General features: G+C 37.6%; 1 protein-coding gene across 3 annotated transcripts in view; it reads right to left on the reverse strand.

Moving 5' to 3' along the window:
• LOC130834615 (cGMP-specific 3',5'-cyclic phosphodiesterase-like) overlaps window positions 1-19,849 on the reverse strand; it is a 77,446-nt gene that overhangs the window by 12,138 nt on the left and 45,459 nt on the right. For all 3 annotated transcript variants that reach the window (XR_009048708.1, XM_057704963.1, XM_057704962.1), the window contains exon 2: window positions 7,845-8,433. Coding sequence is in view for 2 of the 3 variants with exons in the window: in XM_057704962.1 (XP_057560945.1) it covers window positions 7,845-8,433 (589 nt within the window). In the remaining variant the exon portion in view is untranslated. The remainder of the gene's footprint in view (window positions 1-7,844; window positions 8,434-19,849) is intronic.

Genomic DNA, 19,849 nt, shown 5'->3' on the forward strand with positions numbered 1-19,849 from the left:
TAATAGCATTATTGTTCTAAAAACTCTGCTTTTGGAATTCCCTTCAGAGAATATGGAATAGTCACACTGGAAAAATCCTCATCTTTGAAGGTCATTTCTGTTTGTTTTTTTTTTTTTAATTAGTCTAAAGTCACGCAAAGCCAAAGCTGTGAATGAAGTAAATGATTACACTAGATTCCATCAACTAGGGTCAGAAATGAGGCCAATTTTCCCCTGAGGGGACCAAACTTTGGCAGTAAAGAAAATTTCAGAAGAAAAGTTATAAAATGGTGGAAAATCAATATGAATATTTTATATTATAAATAAACACTATTGCATTTTTAATTTTTCTGCAAAAGTGCTCAAAGTTATATTGAAAGACAGAGAAAACCTTGGCTGAATGTTTCCAAAAAGCAGTTCTTAAATAACATACTATATTGCTAGGTATCTAAAGAGAGCAGACAGGATACTGACATGGATGAAGTAAAAGAAGTTAAAAATTATGAATTTATATAGTGAATTATTCTACAAGCTAATAATCAAAATATGAATAGTAATGCATCCTCAGCAATTATTTTGTTAATGAATATCTGAATTACAAGACCAATTTATAGAAAAGAGGATTCAACCCAACTATCTAAGCAAAGCAAGAGTCTGAAATTAGAAGGACTTTCACAGAATTTTTTTGTGCATACTGGAAGTTTAAAATAAACAGCAGCCCTGGATTTCACTCTTTATTGAAGGAGGTAGGAGGAATGTATGCTTCAAAATCACTTTAAGCGAATTTTAGCATCTCAAAGAATTCTCCTTTAACAATGCACCCACTGCAGGGGCTGTAAACACATAGAGAACTTCTAAGCCCCATCGAAAGAAAAATAAGAGCACAACTATTATTGTGATTATTTCTTTCACTGTTTATGAGAACATGACAGTGTAAAAAAAACACAAAGCTTAGATACGCATCTCTCATAATAAAATAACTAGTACCAGACTTGCCCTCCAGCTGAAAAATATAAGATTAGACCACATACATGCAATAACTAAAACACACACAGTGAAGAGGGGAATACACACCACTGACTTGCATTAATCTGGTTCTTCCTGGGGGCACTTTTCCCCCAGGAGGAGAAGACAATTGGTATCCAGAGTAATAGTTCCAAATGGAACTGAATTCAGGGCTTCTAAAGTGGCTGGAATGTGCAAGGCAAAGTACCTGATAAGAGAGGCAGTGTTGTGGGTGGGGGTAGGGAGTGTAAAGGAGTGGCAGAAGACTGAGTGGCTAGTCACTTCAGACATGTATTTGGCAAGACTCTAAGAGAAGCAGCAAAAATTACCTGTTGAAGGCTGAAAGCAAGTGGTGATACCAATTATAACAATGTTTGAAGACACTGGGGTCCCACCCACCAGAGGAGATACCTTACTAGGCACCTCAGGCATTCAGTTGAGACACAGAAGGGCCACTCCTTGGAAGTAAGGACCATACCCTAGATTCAGACAACATTTCCTAAGACTAAATTTAAAACTAAAATAGATCCATCCTAACAAATAATAATACCAAACCTGACAAGACGGAAAGCCTCTTCCAGTAACTCCACTGCCTACAAGAACAAAGGTCAGTCCTGTTTTAAAGGAAGTTGATATAATCCAAATGCCCCACAACAAAACATTCACAATATCCAACCTACAATAAAAAATTTTTAAAAAAATCACAACATGTGTGAAGAAATAGGAAATTGACACCCACAGTGAAGAAAAAAAGCAGTCAATAGAAAATGACCTCAAGATGATTCAGAGGTTGGAATTAACAAACAGGGACTTTAAAGCAGCTATTATAAGTGTGTTTAAGGACTGAATAGAAAATATGGTAATAATGAACAGATGGACATCTCTGTAGAAAGAAAGAAGCATTTTAAAAAAGCCAAATGGAAATTCTAGAACTGAAAAATACAAAAGTTCACTGATGGATTTAACAACAGATTGGAAACAACAGAAGGGTCAGTGAACCTGAAGATAGATCAACAGAAAATATCTAGTCAAAAGGACTGAGAGGACAAAAAAAATCTATAAAAAAGTTAACAGAGCCTCAGTGTTCTCTGAGTCCAACATCAAATGGTCTAACATATATACAATTGGAGTTCAAAGAGAAGTGAATGGGGCAGAAAAAATATTTAAACACATGACCAAAAATTTCCCAACATTAGTGAAAACCTTAAACATATACACATAGAGTGAAAATGACATATATTGTGAAACTCATAAGGTGAAAAATGAAGGCTGGCTGACTTCTCATAAGAAAAATTAAAACCAGAAAAAAGTGGGAGAACATTTTAAGTGTTGAAAGGAAACTACTATTAACTAAGAATTGTCCAGGCAGTGAAAATATCTTTTAGGATTACAGTCAAAATAAAGGCATTTTCAGATAAACGAAATCAGAGAATTGGTCACCACCACACGGGTACTAAAGAAGAGTTAATGAAAGCTCTTCAGCTTGAAGAGAAAGATAAGAGATTCTACAGAGAGGAGTAAAGAGCTTGGAACATGGCTTGAGCACATGCACACATATATAAAGAATAAGGAAATGAATCCAGAAAGATATTGCTAGGATTTATGTTAAGGAGTTTTATACTGTTCTGTTTTCCTCCAGGAGTTTTATAGTGTCTGGTCTTACATTTAGGTCTTTAATCCATTTTGAGTTTATTTTTGTGTATGGTGTTAGAGAGTGTTCTAATTTCATTCTTTTACATGTGGCTGTTCAGTTTTCCCAGCGCCATTTACTGAAGAGACTGTCTTTTATCCATTGTATATTCTTGCCCCGTTTGTCAGAGATTTGGGTTATGACGGCATCTGTGTGCTGGGATGGTGATGCACTGCCCCTCCTCCCACTCGAGAGGGCATGGAAGTTTTGTGTCCCCCCACCTCGTTCCTTGCCCTATGCATCGCTTCTGTTTGGCTATTTCTGAATTGTATCCTTTATAATAAAACTGTAATGTTAATTATAGTGCTTTCCTGAGTTCTGAGTCATTTTAAGAAATCATTAAATCTGAGCAGGGAACTCCTGAATCTGTAGCTAGCCAGACATGGATGTGGGGATCCTATTTATGGCTGGCATCTGAAGCGGGGACAATACTGTGGCACTGAGTCTTTAACCTGTGGGGTCTGCACTAACTCCAGGTAGCTAGTGTCTGAATTGAGCTGCAATGTAGCTCAAAGCGGGTGCAGGAGAAGTGAAGAACTGACTGTTGTTTGTAAAACCAAACAAGGTCTCAAGGTCAACATCTGTGGTATTCCTGCCAAAAGTGCCTAACTTGTATCTATTCAAGGAAAACATTCTACAAGATAACTGCCCTGTATTCTTCCAAAATACATGTTAAGAAAGATAAACACTGAGAAACTATTCCAGATTTAATGGAGACTAAAGAGATAGGACAAGTATATGCAATATGCAGTCCTGAATTAGAGCCTTGATCACAGGGAAAAAACAACTATAAAGGACATCATGGAACAACTGACCAAATTTGACTATAGAATGTCAGATAAGAGTACTGTATCATAAAATTTCCAGATTTTGATTAATGTATCACAATTGTGTAAGAGAATATTCTTGTTAGAAAATATATACTCATAAAAAAGTCTCCAAATGGTTCAGAAAAAAATAATATGCATATATTACTTACATGCATTATATATAGAAAAAGAAAATAATAAAGCAATGGCACAAAATATAAACAACTGGAGAATCTGCATAAAGGGTATACACAAGTTTGTGATGCTGGTCTTGCAACCTTTCTGTAAGCTTGAAATAATATAAAAATAAAAGATAAAAGAAAACGAAAACGGAAATAACACAGTAGACTTGCCAAATTATATGTCGGTTTTCTTCCGCAAAGTGGAATACCTAAAGATTATTAGAACATTAAACAAAGAGCAGTTCCCGAACTGTGTTTCCTGGAGTACAATTATGCCATGACAAATTTATCAAATTTATCACAATTAATAATTTTGATAAATTAAAGACTTATCAAAATTAAAACAGTTGCTGTTGTTCTTTCTTTCCTCTGAAAATTCATTTTAGAAATAATTTCATTCATCAGAAATTCACTTGAGTAGCAAGTGAGACCTGTAGGATGAGAGCTGGTGAAGATTTGTTTATCTGGAGAAGGACTGAAAAGGGAGGAATAAAGTAGGGGTGGGTGAAGGCCACATGAGTGGCAATGTGACCCTTCCCTAAGACCTTCCAAGTTTCCTCCCTAGAAATCATGGTATCCATGGAGAGGCTGTCTCCAGGAAACAAGAGAAGAGTACAAGTTTTGCATTCCAGTTGACTTAGGAAAAAGGGTTGTTTAGACAATGTAAATCCTTTGACATAGGAAATCTTGGGGAGGCTTATGGCTTCCACAGGTCATGGAACCAGGGGTTCAAAGCAATTTGTGATGGTTAATTTTCTGTGTCACCTTGACTAGGCGAAGGGATACCCAAGTGGCTGATAAAATGTAATTTCTAGGTGTGTCTATGAGGACGTCTCCAGAAGAGATGAACATTTGAATCAGGAGAATGAGTAAAGAAGATCTTCATCAACGCAGTGGGCATCACCCAATCCCTTGAGTACCTGAACAGAACAAAAAGGGAGAGGGAGGACGAATTTGCTTTCGGAGCTAAGACATCCATCTTCTCTTGCCCTCCTGCTGTCCATCAGAGCTCTTGGAACTAAAGCTTTTGGACTCAAACCAGAGTTACACAATTGACCCCTCCCTGATTCTTAGGCCTTCAGTTGATTATACCATCAATTTATCTGGTTCTCCAAATTGTGCAGATGGTGGGCAGATTGTGGAACTTCTAGGCCTCCATATCCAAGTGAGCTAATCCCTACAATAAATCACTTATTTATCTCTGGATATCCTACTGGTTCTGTTTCTCTGAAGAACACTGACTAATACGCAATTCAATCTAGATATTGGATGATATCTAGTTTTCACATATGAGGATAATGCCAACACATTTACATAGTTGTTCTGATTATTATGTGTTAATATCTTATTATTAATAAACACTGTGCCACATTCAAGAAATCTGCACAAATGATGGGGCTGATGAAGGAGGAGATGATGTGTGACTGAACACCATTGGTATTTGTGGTCTAATTGAAACTCACTGGTCTAAACTGTGGACCTTGTCTTCTATTTTAAACATATGAATGTGTTATTTTATTAATAACAAAATAGTTGAATCCCTAAATTTATATCATTCTGTTACAAAGTTTTAAAAAGTGAATCAAAAGTTGACCATTTCTTACAATTAATCTATCTAGGAGACTATTTTTTTACTCTTAGCTTCAATCTGAGCATTACTTTGTTTCACGGCCACTTCTTGGTTTTCTACTGCTACATTATTAATTTTTAAGTGTTCTGTGGTCTCATAAGCTGAAGAAATGTGTCATTTTCACAGACACGTATTTAAAGAAGTAGGACTCAGAAAACATAGAACGTACTTTCATATTCTGACTATTTTCATAAACGGCTATGAGACAGTATTTTGACTATTCAAATTATGAGTGGGCTAAGTGATGAATTACCCACTAGCCAACTGATTTCCACTGTTAATACCAATGTAAATTATGGCCCAGATCAATCCCACAACTTCTAATGAAATTCCTGGGATGGGAATAACTTCTGCAAGGCCTCTATAAACACAGATCAAGGGTGTCAAGGGTGAAGCAGCAACATGAGAAATCCACAGACTAAGAGGCTTCAGTCTGGGGTCACTGCAGATCAAGGACACTGAGCCTATTTTAGATGGCAGTACAAGCATTAAATCATTACTAACTGCAAAACAAAGATTACACCATCACAACTCTAAAGATGGTAAACAGATTAAATAACGTGCATATAAGTGAAGAAATTCTCAGGGCTGGAGAAATTTAGGACCATGCAAACAGATGAAGGCTTTCCCCGCAAAGCTGTAGCATATTTATGGTCCTACTGTACTTGGGACTATAGTGCCATTGAAAAGCGGAAACCCAGCTGTGACCTAAGACAGGACGGGAATTCTGCAAATTTGGCAGCCATCCTTCAGCTGTGTCCTTAATACCCCTCTTGGAGTCTGCTATGCTGTGACATTACTTAACAGAGCTCAAAGAGGTCATGGAGATAGCTCCGTGAAGAATCAAAATTGAAAAGACTGCTGGTATAGAGTGGATTCTGAAAGCTATCTCAGGATTTAGCCAATCTGAACTATCACATCTTCCCCCAGATACCTGCCCTCAGTATTTCTCACCAGTTACTATTACTTATTCACCCAACTTCAAAACCTGAGTCTTCTCCAACTCCTCTTTTCTCCTCACTTCCACCTCCTGTTAGCTGCCAAGACTAGCAGATTCAGCTTCTTCATCTTTAATCCATTCCCTCCTTTTGGTCTCAAAGGCCAGTGCTCTGGTTCAGGTGCTTACTCCCTCAGACTATTTAACCTGTCCTCCCAGTTTCCAGTATTTTTCCCTCTAATTCATTTTATGGCCACCATAATATTCATCTTTCTAAAGCACAGTCTGAATCATGCCAGTCCCCCTTTCAAACCATCTTTAATTAGTCCTCATGGCTCTGAATCAAATAAATACTCCTCAGCTTGGCATTTAAGACCCCAGTAATCTCTAGTAGCTCCTCAACGTCTATACTATCACCCACACATTTCCTTACAAGCACCCCATGGTCCAACTTCCTGTTTCTTCCTCAAACTTCTTTTTGCAACTGGATCTCAATATGCACACGACTCAATCTACTGAAATCTTATCCATCTTCCAGGGTCCATATCAATCATTGCTTCCTCAAAGAAACCTCTCTCCATCTCCCCAATTATATGTGATCTCCTGCTTCCCTGAACCTAACACATTTTCCCTGGATCAATTATGACCTGCTATCTAGTCTACTTATTTATCTCATCTACTATAATTTTCTCCCAATCAATATTTATTAACACTTATCTATGTTCCAGGCACTGTATTAGGCATCAGGAGTACAGGAGTGAATAAAACATCTATGACCCCTCAAATGACACAGAGGAGCCTCAAGCTGGTATTATTATGGAATCTTCAAAGTGTACCACATGATAAGTAACTAGCATAATTGTTCTAGCATGATGCCAGAACATAATTCATAAACATACTAAGTGTCATTCAATTAAGATGATTTGTTTAAAACCTCTAATTCAATTAATAAAAGAATCATTTTAAATGGGAAATCTGAAAAATCATACAGTGTAAACTTTAAGTCCATAATAAAGATCTGTTCATAATGGAAGCAAAAGTGGAAGAAATATCAAATCTTTCCATTGAAATATTGTAGGGCAAAAATGTCCATTTTCTAGAGCTATCCACACATTTATTTGTTTAATGAAACGAAAGAGTGGAAAGAAAGAAACTCAGACTTTGGTGTCAAAGGGACTTCAAATGAATGAATATGATGAATTGAATGAATGAATTTAAAAAGACTGGGGGTTTGGTTTTCTGACACTTTTTGGACCTATCATTTTAGAATCTTAGTAAAGTCCCCAGAAGTTCACGTGGAGATAACATAGATAGGGGATATGTATAGTGATCAGGTAAAAAGATGAAAGAATACAACTGTGAGATGAGCTATGTTAAATTATCATTAAGCAGGAAAACAAGACAATATTTCCCTCAGGCCTCTATGCTTGATTCAGCCCCCAGTGAAGAAACTCTGGCATTTAAAAGATGGGGAGGTCCTTACCAGACAGTCCCATTTTTAACAAGTATGCACATTTTTACATCTCAGTTTCAAATATCCCCACAATTCACAGTAGTTGTCCAAGGCCCCACCCACGCTCCACCTCCCACCCCGCCTCTGTTTCTTATTTACCTCATATGCATCTTTGATGTTCAAGGGCTCACCAAGAGCAGCCACATGTCCCACGATGCCTTTGTTCCACTCTAAGCGGATACAGTTATTTGAAGCTTCTTCCAGTGTTGAACCTTCTGCAACATCAAAGAGGTGGCTGATAAGAAACTTGTCGTTGGAGTTGTCCTCACAGACAAGGAACAGGGAATAGCGGTCAGTGGAGATGAGTCCATGGATGTGCAAGAAAATTTTGTGACATAAGGCTGTGACATCCAAGTGACTAGAAATATCTTTCACTAATTCCAAGAGTCTTGAGCACTGGTCCCCTTCATCATTATCAAACCTTGGGGGGGTTAGAGGCATCTGTTCCTTCTTTTCTGAGTCAGAGAGGAAGCTCACAGTTCCCTCAGAATCCTTGACGACAATGGGTCTAAGAGGCCGATCAAATTCGGAGGCGGAGATTTTCCTGGTTGGTGTTCCAGGGACGCTGCTCTCTGCACAGAGACTCTGCTGCGAGGGGCAAGAGCAAGCTTCCGTGTGGCCTCTGACGCCTTCCTTGCACACAGGGATGGTGCGAACTCTCTCAGCAAACCATGCATTGACCATTTCTCTGCAGAAAACAACATGTAGACACAGTAAATGTTTGAGGAATACCCCTTCTTAAATATTGCTACCCCCGAAAGCTTCTAAAAAGCCGCTCATGGTAAACTGATGTGGTAATGATTGATTTGTCACAGAAAATAAAAACAAGGTGGTTTATTTAACACGGTTTTATTTTGAAAAACTCTAGAGGACAATTGCTTCAGTGAACATTTTAATAAAGCCTGACTCCTATAACGTGTATTTTCAGATATCTGATTTATAACACATTGTCAAGTCTGCTCCTCTCAAATCAGTTTGTGTTAAAGTAAAAGACACTAAATTTGACAAGAGTCTTAGGAAAATATAAATATGGAAATTTATCTGCTATTTAAAACATACAACTTTTTCTGAAGTTAAATATTTAAAAATTTTTAAAAATTTATATAAAATTGGCTAGCTAATATGCTTAATTGTAGATAGTTGTTTTAATCTATATCGCTACATATAGATTAGATTTAGAAAGGGAAGTGGAAAATATAAACCATTTGATCTGGTATGTGGTAGAAAGATTATAGATTTCCATTAAAATCATCCTAATAAGATTTGTTCAATTAATGGTAAAGATGATCTCTTCTTCTAGAGTATCTACTCCTTGTATAAAGGAGAAAACAAAAAAGGTAGGTAATAACTAATATAGAAAATTCAGTCCAAGAAAACTTAAGTTATTTATGTTATTAATGTGCCATCCCATGAAAAAAACCCATTTGGGCTAAAGCCTTCACAGTGGGTGATTTTTTTTAAACAAATATGCCAGATCATACACATCCAAATGATTGTTGTTCAGGTCAAATAATTCCTCTTGGGAAGCTGCATTCTCATGCCAACGGATGGTGCCATTACTTTAGACATTTTTGGAACTCTTCTTTTGAAACTAACTTCTAAAAATTTTCAAGAGCCACATAAGAATATTAGTTTTTTAAATTAATTTTTTTTGGAGTACAGTTGATTTACAATGTTGTGTGAGTTTCCGCTGTACAGCAAAGTGAATCAGTTATACATATATCCACTCTTTTTTTGATTCTTTTCCCATGTAAGCCATTACAGAGTATTGAGTAGAAAGAATATTTGTTTTATCTTAAAGTTAGATCTTGTTTTTCACTAAGCCTTCCTCTCAAAACAAGCAAGTAAAACCACAAAAACCTAGAGTAAAAGCTAACTTAATGTATATCTTATGCATTAGACTTTTTCTGAAACTCAAATTCACTTTCAAGAGACAGAAACTTGCTACCACTGAGGATACTTAAAAGAACTGCCCTATAAAAGCAATGCAATCTCCACTTGACAATGACTTACTGATTATCTTCACCAAGGAGCCAGGATAAAAAAGTTTGACAGTGTATCATTTTGGAGAGTGCAGGGAAACAGGCACTCTCTAATCCTTCTGAATGCAATAGAAATTGATAACACCTCTTCAGAGGGCAAGTAGGCAATAGCTAGCAAGTTTTAAAATGCATTTATCCTTTGTTCCACAGATTTTACGCATGTGGGAAAAGAAGTACCAGGGTATTTATTTACTGTGGTACTTTTCGTTATAGCGAAGATAAGAAGCAACCTAATACCACAAACAGAAGCCTGGCAAAAACACATCATGGCGGACTTCCTAGGTGGCGCAGTGGTTAAGAATCCGCCTGACAATGCAGAGGTCACGGGTTCGATCCCAGCTCCAGGAAAATCCCACATGCCACGGAGCAACTAAGCCCGTGTGCCAAAAAAAAAAAAAAAAAAAAAAAACACATCATGGCACATTTATAAAGGGAACACTAGGCAGACATTTAAAAATGGTCATAGGTACTGATGTGAATAGTTATCACAATTTATTAAGTGAAAAAAGAAGATCCAGAAGGGAGAAAGAAGAGTTAGCCTTTTTTCTGAGTCTCTACTAAGTCTTTCACTTATAGAATGTTCCCTTAATTATTTTATTTTGAACAGCAACTATTGTTTGGTAAATACTGTACTACCCTGAAATGACACCAGTCTAGAATGAAATGGGTCAAAAAAAAGATAACACAGATATGATTAGGATTACCCCATAATTCCAAGTGTTAGATACAGGTATAAATTTTAAAGTTCTCTTTAAAAAGCAATGTAGGGACTTCCCCCGTGGTCCAGCGGTTAAGACTGCCTGCCCTCAGTGCAGGGCGCACAGGTTTTGATCCCTGATAGGGGAACTAAGATCCTGCATGTGACGCAGCATGGGCCAAAATAGTAATAATAATAATAATAATAATTAGTTTTTAAAAAAGCAATGTAGGGCTTCCTGGTGGTGCAGTGGTTAAGAATCTGCCCGCCATTGCACAGCGAAAGAAACCATAAACAGGACTAGAAGACAACCCTCAGAATGGGAGAAAATATTTGCCTATGAAGCAACGGACAAAGGATTAACCTCCAAAATATACAAGCAGCTCATGCAGCTTCATACCAAAAAAGCAAATAACCCAATCCACAAATGGGCAGAAGACCTAAATAGACATTTCTCCAAAGAAAACCTGCAGATGGCCAACAAACACATGAAAAGATGCTCAACATCACTACTCATTAGAGAAATGCAAGTCAAAGCCACAATGAGGTATCACCTCACACCAATCAGAATGGTCATCATCAAAACAACTAAAAACAATAAATGCTGGAGAGGGTGTGGAGAAAAGGGAACTCTCCTGCACTGCTGGTGGGAATGTAAGTTGGGGTACAGCCACTATGGAAAACAGTTTGGAGGTTCCTTAAAAAACTAAAAATGGAACTAACATATGACCCAGCAATTCCAATACTAAGCATATACCCAAAGCAAACCATAATCCCAAAAGAAACATGTACCATAATGTTCATTGCAGCACTGCTTACAACAGCCAGGACGTGGAAGCAACCTAAATGCCCATCAACAGATGAATAAAGGAGTTGTGGCACATATATACAATGGAATATTACTCAGCCATAAAAAAGAATGAAATTGAGTTATTTGTAATGAGGTGGATAGACCTAGAGTCGGTCATGCAGAGCAAAGTAAGCCAGAAAGAGAAAAACAAATACTGTATGCTAACTCATACATATGGAATCTAAAAAAAAAAAAAAAAATGGTACTGATGAACCCAGTGACAGGGCAAGAATAAAGATGCAGATGTAGAGAATGGACTTGAGCACACAGGGTTGGGGGAGGGGGAAGGAATGGGAAGCTGGAACGAAGTGAGAGAGCAGCTTTGACATATATACACAACCAAATGTAAAATATATAGCTCATGAGAAGTTCCTGCATAACGTAAGGAGACAAACTCGATGATGGGTGATGACTTAGAGAGCCGGGATAGGGAGGGTTGGAGGGAGTCACGGGAGGGTGGGGATATGTGTATAAATACAGCTGATTCATTTTCGTGTACCTTAAAAGTTGGCACAGCACTGTAAAGCAATTATATTCCAAAAAAGAGCTTAAATTTAAAAAAATGACACAAAGATAACTAAAAAATTAAAAAAAAAAAAAAAAAAAGAATCCGCCTGCTAGTGCAGGGAACACAGATGGGTTCAATTCCTGGTCTGGGAAGATCCCACATGCCACGGAGCAACTAAGCCTGTGCACCACAACTACTGAAGCCCATACACCTAGAGCCCATGCTCTGCAACAAGAGAAGCCACTGTACTGAAAAGCCCATGCACCACAACGAAGAGTAGCCTCTGCTTTCCGCAACTAGAGAAAGCCCGCACGTAGCAATGAAGACCTAACGCAGCCAATAAATAAATAAAAAATAAATAAATAAATAAATAAATAAATAAAATTATTTTTAGAAAAGCAATGTAGTAAGTATACTGTACAGATCCCCGGTGTATACCTACAGCACAGAATCTTTTAAAATATAATTGCCTAATGTTTTATAAATTCATGACAAGGCTTGGGACAAAATTTCCAGCGATGAGAACATACGCTGATAATAAAATAATGCTGTGTCTCAAAAACTTCGACAGAAATGAGGGGGACATACTTTGGGAAATGCTTGCATTACCTCCAGAATCACAGCAGTAGTGCCAAAGACACTGATGTCAGACATGTATGAGAAAAATGCACAGGAAGCATTTGAATAAGCTGTTTCATAAAATGTAAGACAGAAAAAAGAATACATTTAACTTAACGTCTCGTCTTGTGATTTAAAAGTGTGTACATGTAACTTAAATTCTCAAATGTATACAAAAAATAGGCATTTTAACTATTTCAGCTACAAACCTGAAACACAGCCTCAACTTTTCTTAACCTCTCATTGAAAAATGGTGATCGACTTTTAAATTTTTTAATCAAACCACCTACTTGACAACTCCATGTGAACATCTAAACAGACACCTTAAAATCGTGAAATCAGAATTCCTAATGGCCCATCCTTCGTCTTGCTTCAACCTCACTCCTTGACAGTTTTCTTCATATTAATAAGTAGCACCATGATCTCCCTAGCTACTCAAACATCTAGGAGTTACTCTGAATTTCTGTTTCTTTCAACTCACATGTCCAATCCAGCAGCCAAGTCTTGTCTACGTGACTTTCAAAACCCTATATTCTAGTCTGTTCATTTCTATCTCCTGTACTACCTCCCTGATCCAAGCCCACCACCTCTCACCTGGGACTATGGCCACAGCCCCTTAACTGGTCTCTCTGATATTATACTAGCCTCCCTTCAATCCATTCTCCACACAGCAGCCAGAGTCATCTTTGAACAAAGAAAACCTTAACATCTTAACTACCCTACTTGGCTTCTCACTGAATTGAGACTGAAACTCAAACTCTTTCTATCCCCTACCATAGCCCCTCTCGCCCATGCCGGCCCCTTGATACTCCTCATCACATCAAACTCTAACTGCCCCCAGTCTGGACCACTCTACTCACCTGCACCCGGCTGATCGCAGCTCCTCAGCCCCTGCGCAGACAGGTCTTCCCTGATCACTCCACCTCAAGTGGCCTCGACACACTATGTTCTCCCCCCACGCTATCTGAATTCTTACAATCGTCTATTTTTCTTGTTTATCAATCTGTTGGTTTATTGTCTGCCTCCTCCAAGGAGATGTAAATGTCATACTTGTCTGTCTGTCTTGTTCACGGCTGCATGTCTGTACTTAGAAAATGCCTTGCACATACTAAGTCCTTGATAACTATTTGTGTGAATGAATAAATAAATGAAGCCTCCTAAATTAACTGCATTAAAAGGGACAATAGTCCTTTGAAAATCTGAATGCTGGTATATTTGTTACAGAAAATCAACATTGTGTTTTAGCTATTAATGTTCATCTTCCTTTGGATGTGAGTCTCATAACTGACCATGGCTAATTTACCCTATAGGATATCCTATAGGGCCTAATATATGTCTTAAACTAAGCCAGTGTCCAAAAATTCTTTGTTAGGTGTTTTGTATTATATTTAATTGTGTCACAAGTGTTTTACTTCTAGATATTTTCTTGGAGAGATGAACTCAGTATTAAATGACACAGGAAAAATAGATCTGGTATATTCAGTGACTCAATCAACAATTTTTATTAACTACCAGTCATGGAGGGAAGGGTTTTCTCACGACCACATTATTGATTATCTGAGTCCCTGTAGATACGTCCCTGCATAGGAAAACATATGTTATCATAACATCAAAACAATCACTTATAAACCAAGCATAAATGAAATTAAATCCTCTCTCACACCTCTCTCCCTTTAGGCATCCCTTGAGGTTTTGCAGTGCATGACCTATGTGGCTGTATGAAGTGAGCCTTCCTTCCTAAGACTAATATCTATCATCTCCTGTGGATTGTTTTTTAATACTTTAATCTCTGCAAATACAAATCACCTGCAGACTGCAATTTTACACTCTTATGTAAGATATAGAATTTCTAGAAGGAAACCAAGGTGATATTGGAGAACTATTCTAATATTACATAAAGCCACTGATAATTAAGGGTTAAGTCCAATTAAAAAACAGCTAACAACTGGAAAAAAATCAACAAGGATCATGATATAACAAACACGTGAAAAGAGAATTCTATTCAAAGAACTGCATTCTAGATTAAGAAAGGCTGCTGGAAAAACGTCAAATATTAATTTTGAAAAACTATATTTGAGGAAAAAAGACTCTCTTTAGGATCCTGCTGCGAATGCCAAATAAGAAGTAAAGATACTTGTGTTTACGATACAGCCTTGCCAGAAAATTGTTTATTTTAATAGCTTGGAGTTTTCATTATAATCTAAATCTTCTTAAATCTAAAATAAGGTAAATTTACTCTTATAACCCGCGGTTCCATTTTTCAAGATAAAGTTCCAATCAAAGCCTTTTCACTGATATTTTTCCGTTTTAATTGGATTCACTTTTGTGTCCTTTTTTTCCTAGAATAAATTATTCTCATGAAGGTCCTTGAGTGTGTCAGGCACTAGGGATACAGGAGTGAGCAAGCCCAGACCTCTCCTCCCCAACTGAAGCTTATATTGTGTCCAGCAGCTAATTTACACACACACTGAATTTGCTGTCATATGAAGTTATATGTAACTGCATATGAATGAAAAAAGATGGAAAGATGAACATGTCAAATATGAGGGTAATATACCAGATGGGATTCAAGAAACCTGGCTGGTAGCTCTGATGGGGCAAATCACTTCTTTGGCCTGAGACAGGATCTCTGTTTTCCCTTCTTTCTCTTCCTTGAGTCTCTGAGATTTTGAAAAGTATTTACATTAGTGATATTGGAAGGGAAAAAAAAGCACCATTTTATTTAAACCTCGTGAAGCAGGCATGCACAATCCCAGTTTCTAAATTATGAAGCTAAATTAAATGGCTGAACCAAACACATTCTGCAAGCTGGTAACAAAGCCTGGAATCAAATCTGGGTCTCCTAATCCAAGTCTTACGGCCTACAAGAACCTAAAAGTTCCCAGAACATCAATGTTTGTCATGAAGACACTTCATAAGGTCTAGCTGCATCTGAAAGAGTCAAAGATCAAATTTAAACACACAAGGCATAGAGAAAATAAAATCACCTATAATACACATCCTCTAACTAAATTCTTTCCATCCAGATCATAAAAGGACAGCACACTTAACCACTGAGGTAAAAACACTGCCTCAAGGGATTCAGAGAACAAAGATTCTTAAGGATAGTGTCCTGAAAAAAAATCTAACTGAATCCCATGCCTATGTTTCTCTGAAAGCATAAAATGTTTTACAAACCGAAAATGATTCACTGAAAAGAATATATAATAAATGTGTTCAAGAGAAGAATAATTCTCAGGGCTGCTAGATTTAGCAAATAAAAATCCTGGATATCCAGTTAAAACTCAGTTTCAGGTAAACAATGAATAATTTTTTAATATCAGCAGTATCTAAAATTCAAATTTTACTGGGTGTCCTATATTTTAGCTGGCCACACTAGTCACTCGATATTCTATTTTTTCCAAGTGAAACTGTTGGCAGGTAGACAACAAAGAAAAAAGCAGGTTCTATGCAGCATGCTAATGAGCTCCAGGCTATCAAATCACTAATACTAATTTTATCATTGAAAGAGCACAAAGGATCCTGTGTAAGATAACTGAACCTTTTGAAAGCTCTTGGATTAATAATTTGTGGCATAAAAGTCTTCCTTAAATCAAGCTTTTTCATTTTACTGTCCAAACTATACCATATATTTAGTAGAGAAAAAACAAACTGCAATCTACTTATAAAAGGGAGGCTGACTACGTGCTAAAAACTCTTGGGACTTACAACCACACCCCGAGAAGCTGTGTTTTTCAGCCATAAATCCTAAATTCCAATCTGTATCTTAGCTTTTGCTACCAATGGGATTTGTGACCAGTGGCAAACAATTTTCTTCTTCTGAGTTTCGATTTCATCCTCTGTATAATAGGGGAAATACTGCCTATTCTAACTTCTTCATGAAGCGCAAGGTGCTGACTTTCTTCAGCAGAGTATGAAGTCAAGAATACCAAACTGGCCATCAGGAGAGAACTCTAGTTCCAACTATAAGAATACACAGATGTGAGGCTGAACCAATCACAACTTCTCTGGAGTTCATTTTCTCCAGAGTACAAGTTCTTCATTGTACACACGGTCAGCCATATGAACAGGTCATGAAGCCTGCTTACATGATGAACAGGCCAGTAGGTGATGAGGATTAGGTTGGTCAACTCTTGTCATCTCCTTTTGCCCCTCAGCTTCCTCATTTTTAAACAGGCAAAAGACTTCTTCCTCCTTCACTCACCGCACAGGGTTGGTGTGCGAGTCAAGTTAGAAAACGCACGTGGAAGCATTTCAAAATCTCTTCTATATATTGAAGATGTTGCTATCTCCTAGACCCTTAGGATTCATTCCAGTGGAGACGTAGGGCTGGGGTAAGGAGCCATGGCTGTTCACTCCCTCCTAAAGTCCAGCCAAGAGAATCAGAGAAAGTGAGGGAGAAAAAGGTTGTATTCCTGGTGGTACAGGCCCACAGGCTGAGTGGGCCTAAGAGGGTTTGGAAACAGGCTGACTACCTGCACCCTGAGCATCCAGAGTACTTGTCCAAAGCAGATACTGCAGATTGTCACTCATTATAGAATCCCACTGAGTTCTCTCTCTAAAAAGAAGAGTTACATCATAACTCTACATAAGTTACATCCTAGCCATTTGAACGAAAAGAACAAAATGGATGCACGTTCCACAAAGGTATTCTACCCTCTCCTACAAGCACTGATAACTTAGTGACTCTGCTTTCAGGTATCAGCAAGTCCTTGCTAACTGCCCTGCAATCGAAAGCAGAACAGACCTCTTGAAGTCTTTGAGTTGATTTAACTTTTACAAGGCTGTTAATGAGAGACAACAGGCCCTGATTAATGAAGGACAACAGGCCCTGGACCCTTGAAAAAAACCCACAGCCAAGGGAAATGCAATAAAAATTAACGCCAAGAATTTATCATCGATGACAAGATCCCGATGTTTAACACCCCGTCTAAGTCATTCCTTCTCTCCTCACCGAAATCTGTTTTCTTATTCTCCAGTCAGTTATTTCCTCCCACATTTTATTACACACAAAATTTCTCACCTCATAAATGAGTTGCATTATACACCTTTTTAAAATGGGTAAATTCGACGTAGTTTTGTTTTTAAACTTCTACAATATGTCTTAAAATAACTGGAGAAACCCTGGAGGGTGCCAACATCAATGTTGGGAGTTACTTCACTCAGGTAACATGAATGTGAATACCATCTGTGCTTTCAAACTTACAGGTACCAGAGATGCTGCTCAGGGCTCACGAAGGGATCCTTTCCCTTCCTGAGCAAGTAAAGAACCCCAAAGATTGAAATTAATTAGAGAGCCGGAAATACAGCCACTGGAAGCTGATCAAAACGTGCCATGAGTTATTATAAATGTGACTTGGATTTTAAACCCCGAATCTCTTAAAACAATGAATCCAATCAGAAGTCTACTATCTTAGTATTCTACTTTACTGAAGACGCTTGCAGCTCAAGAGTCCCACCCGTGCAATGATGATTTAATACAAAAATCAGTGTCATGAGGAATAACGTTTAACATATTTGGATTTCAGGAGGCTTCTGTAAAGCCCTAACGGCACTGCATCCTTCAAGACAATGTTCATTGTGGCTGGAGCACCCTACAAAACTAAATGAGTTCATGCACTCAAAAGGCCAGGCGGCCAGGTTCTAGCAGCTGCTGCAGGAAAAGGCTGAGCTTGACATTTCCAGTGTCGGGCATTTGGGATCTTTGGTAATACACAGAGAAATGGAAAGAATACATTCATTCGTGAATGATAAGAAAAAAGCATCGAAGAAATTCTGGGGGGTAGAAAGCCTAGGAGGTGAATTGTCATTTTTTACAACGGTTGTAACAAAGAGTTATCTCATCAAAATTACACACATGGTAGAAACAAAGTGCTACATGTTTCATTCCTACACATCCTGTGTGCTCATATTTTTAAAGAAGATGAAAAGTGTATCATTCTTAAAATGATAGATTCAATTAAGTTAATGATTAAATTTAATGGTACCAAGCTAAGAATATCTTTTTATGGGATATTTAAATAGGTTTAAGTTTTATATATGAGCTATGCTTCATCTCATATTCTACAAAAATTTTATACACTGATTAGTAATATCCATTGAAAAAAATGGAATGTCACCAGATGATGGCACATACTCTGTTACGAATGACAACTTTCCCCCTTTTGCAATTTCTAATTTTCACTCAATATTATTACCTATCTCAGGGAGGAAAACTACAGTTTATAATTTGTGTTCTAGAAATTTCCCACTAATCTAAACAAGTCATAGCTTCTTCCAAATGCTTACTATCTAGAAGTATTAAATAGAATATGCAAAACTTACTGCATAGTGGGATGCAAATTCTCACATACCATTTCAAAGACTGTTAGCAAAAGGGAGACACACACACACACACAAACACACATGCACTCGCAACTGTGTACAAAGGGGCTCCAAGAAGCAATAGCTTTTACTGTGCTCACTCATCTTAAAAAGACAGAAATACCTTAAAGTACATATTCAGTATTCCAGATGCCTTGAAAGGGAAAAATAATTTAAATACTTTGTCTAGGTTTTATAGACTATTTCCTGGCATCTAGAAAAGTAAGGAAAAGAAAAATTTACAAAGCAGTGTAAAATTCTGATGTGAACATAATTCTCACGGGTTAAAAATATAATTAGATGAAATCTACTTGTAGAGCAACTAGTTTAATGTGTTTCGTACTCTTGCCTAAAATAACGTATCAGAGGATAAAAATTCTTTGAAAATATACTGTACTTAGGGTATTTGTGTTCTAATACTAAAAATACAATGGTAACAGTCTAGAACCCAAGTTTTCAGCCATTCTATTTTAAAATGTCATTGGCGAGGTCCCACTTTTCATACTCTAAAATTATATATGGAAACGAAACCCACTTGGGCAAAGTCTTTAGGCACCTCATTTAGTAACGTGCTTGCACATTAAGAGGCCCTAGGAGAAACTTTAGCCTCTTCCTGAGTTAAATTCCTCACGACATTAAATCTATGAGTCTTTGCTTTGCTTCCGTTAATACTGAATATTGAACTTCAGTAGAGATTGGTGGGTAAGGGCTCTTGGTGGGACAGACTGAGGCTTCAACCCCAGAGCTGCTTCTGAGATAAGACCTCAGGCGCATTATTCACTCTCTATAAAATAGAGATAATGGCATTAACCCTCATAGCGTTCTTCAGAAAATTAAGGGAAATGATGCCTATAAAGTAATAGCATAGAGTCTAGTACACAGTGTTTAATATGTGGTCATTACTGTTTTTAAGTTAACTGAATTTTTTGTTTCTGGCCACGCCATGCAGCCTGTGGGATCTTAGTTCCCTGACCAAGGATCGAACCCAGGCCATTGGCAGTGAAAGCACTGAGTCCTAAACACTGG

Source organism: Hippopotamus amphibius, chromosome 13 (assembly GCF_030028045.1).
Source record: "Hippopotamus amphibius kiboko isolate mHipAmp2 chromosome 13, mHipAmp2.hap2, whole genome shotgun sequence".
Lineage (NCBI taxonomy): Eukaryota > Metazoa > Chordata > Mammalia > Artiodactyla > Hippopotamidae > Hippopotamus > Hippopotamus amphibius.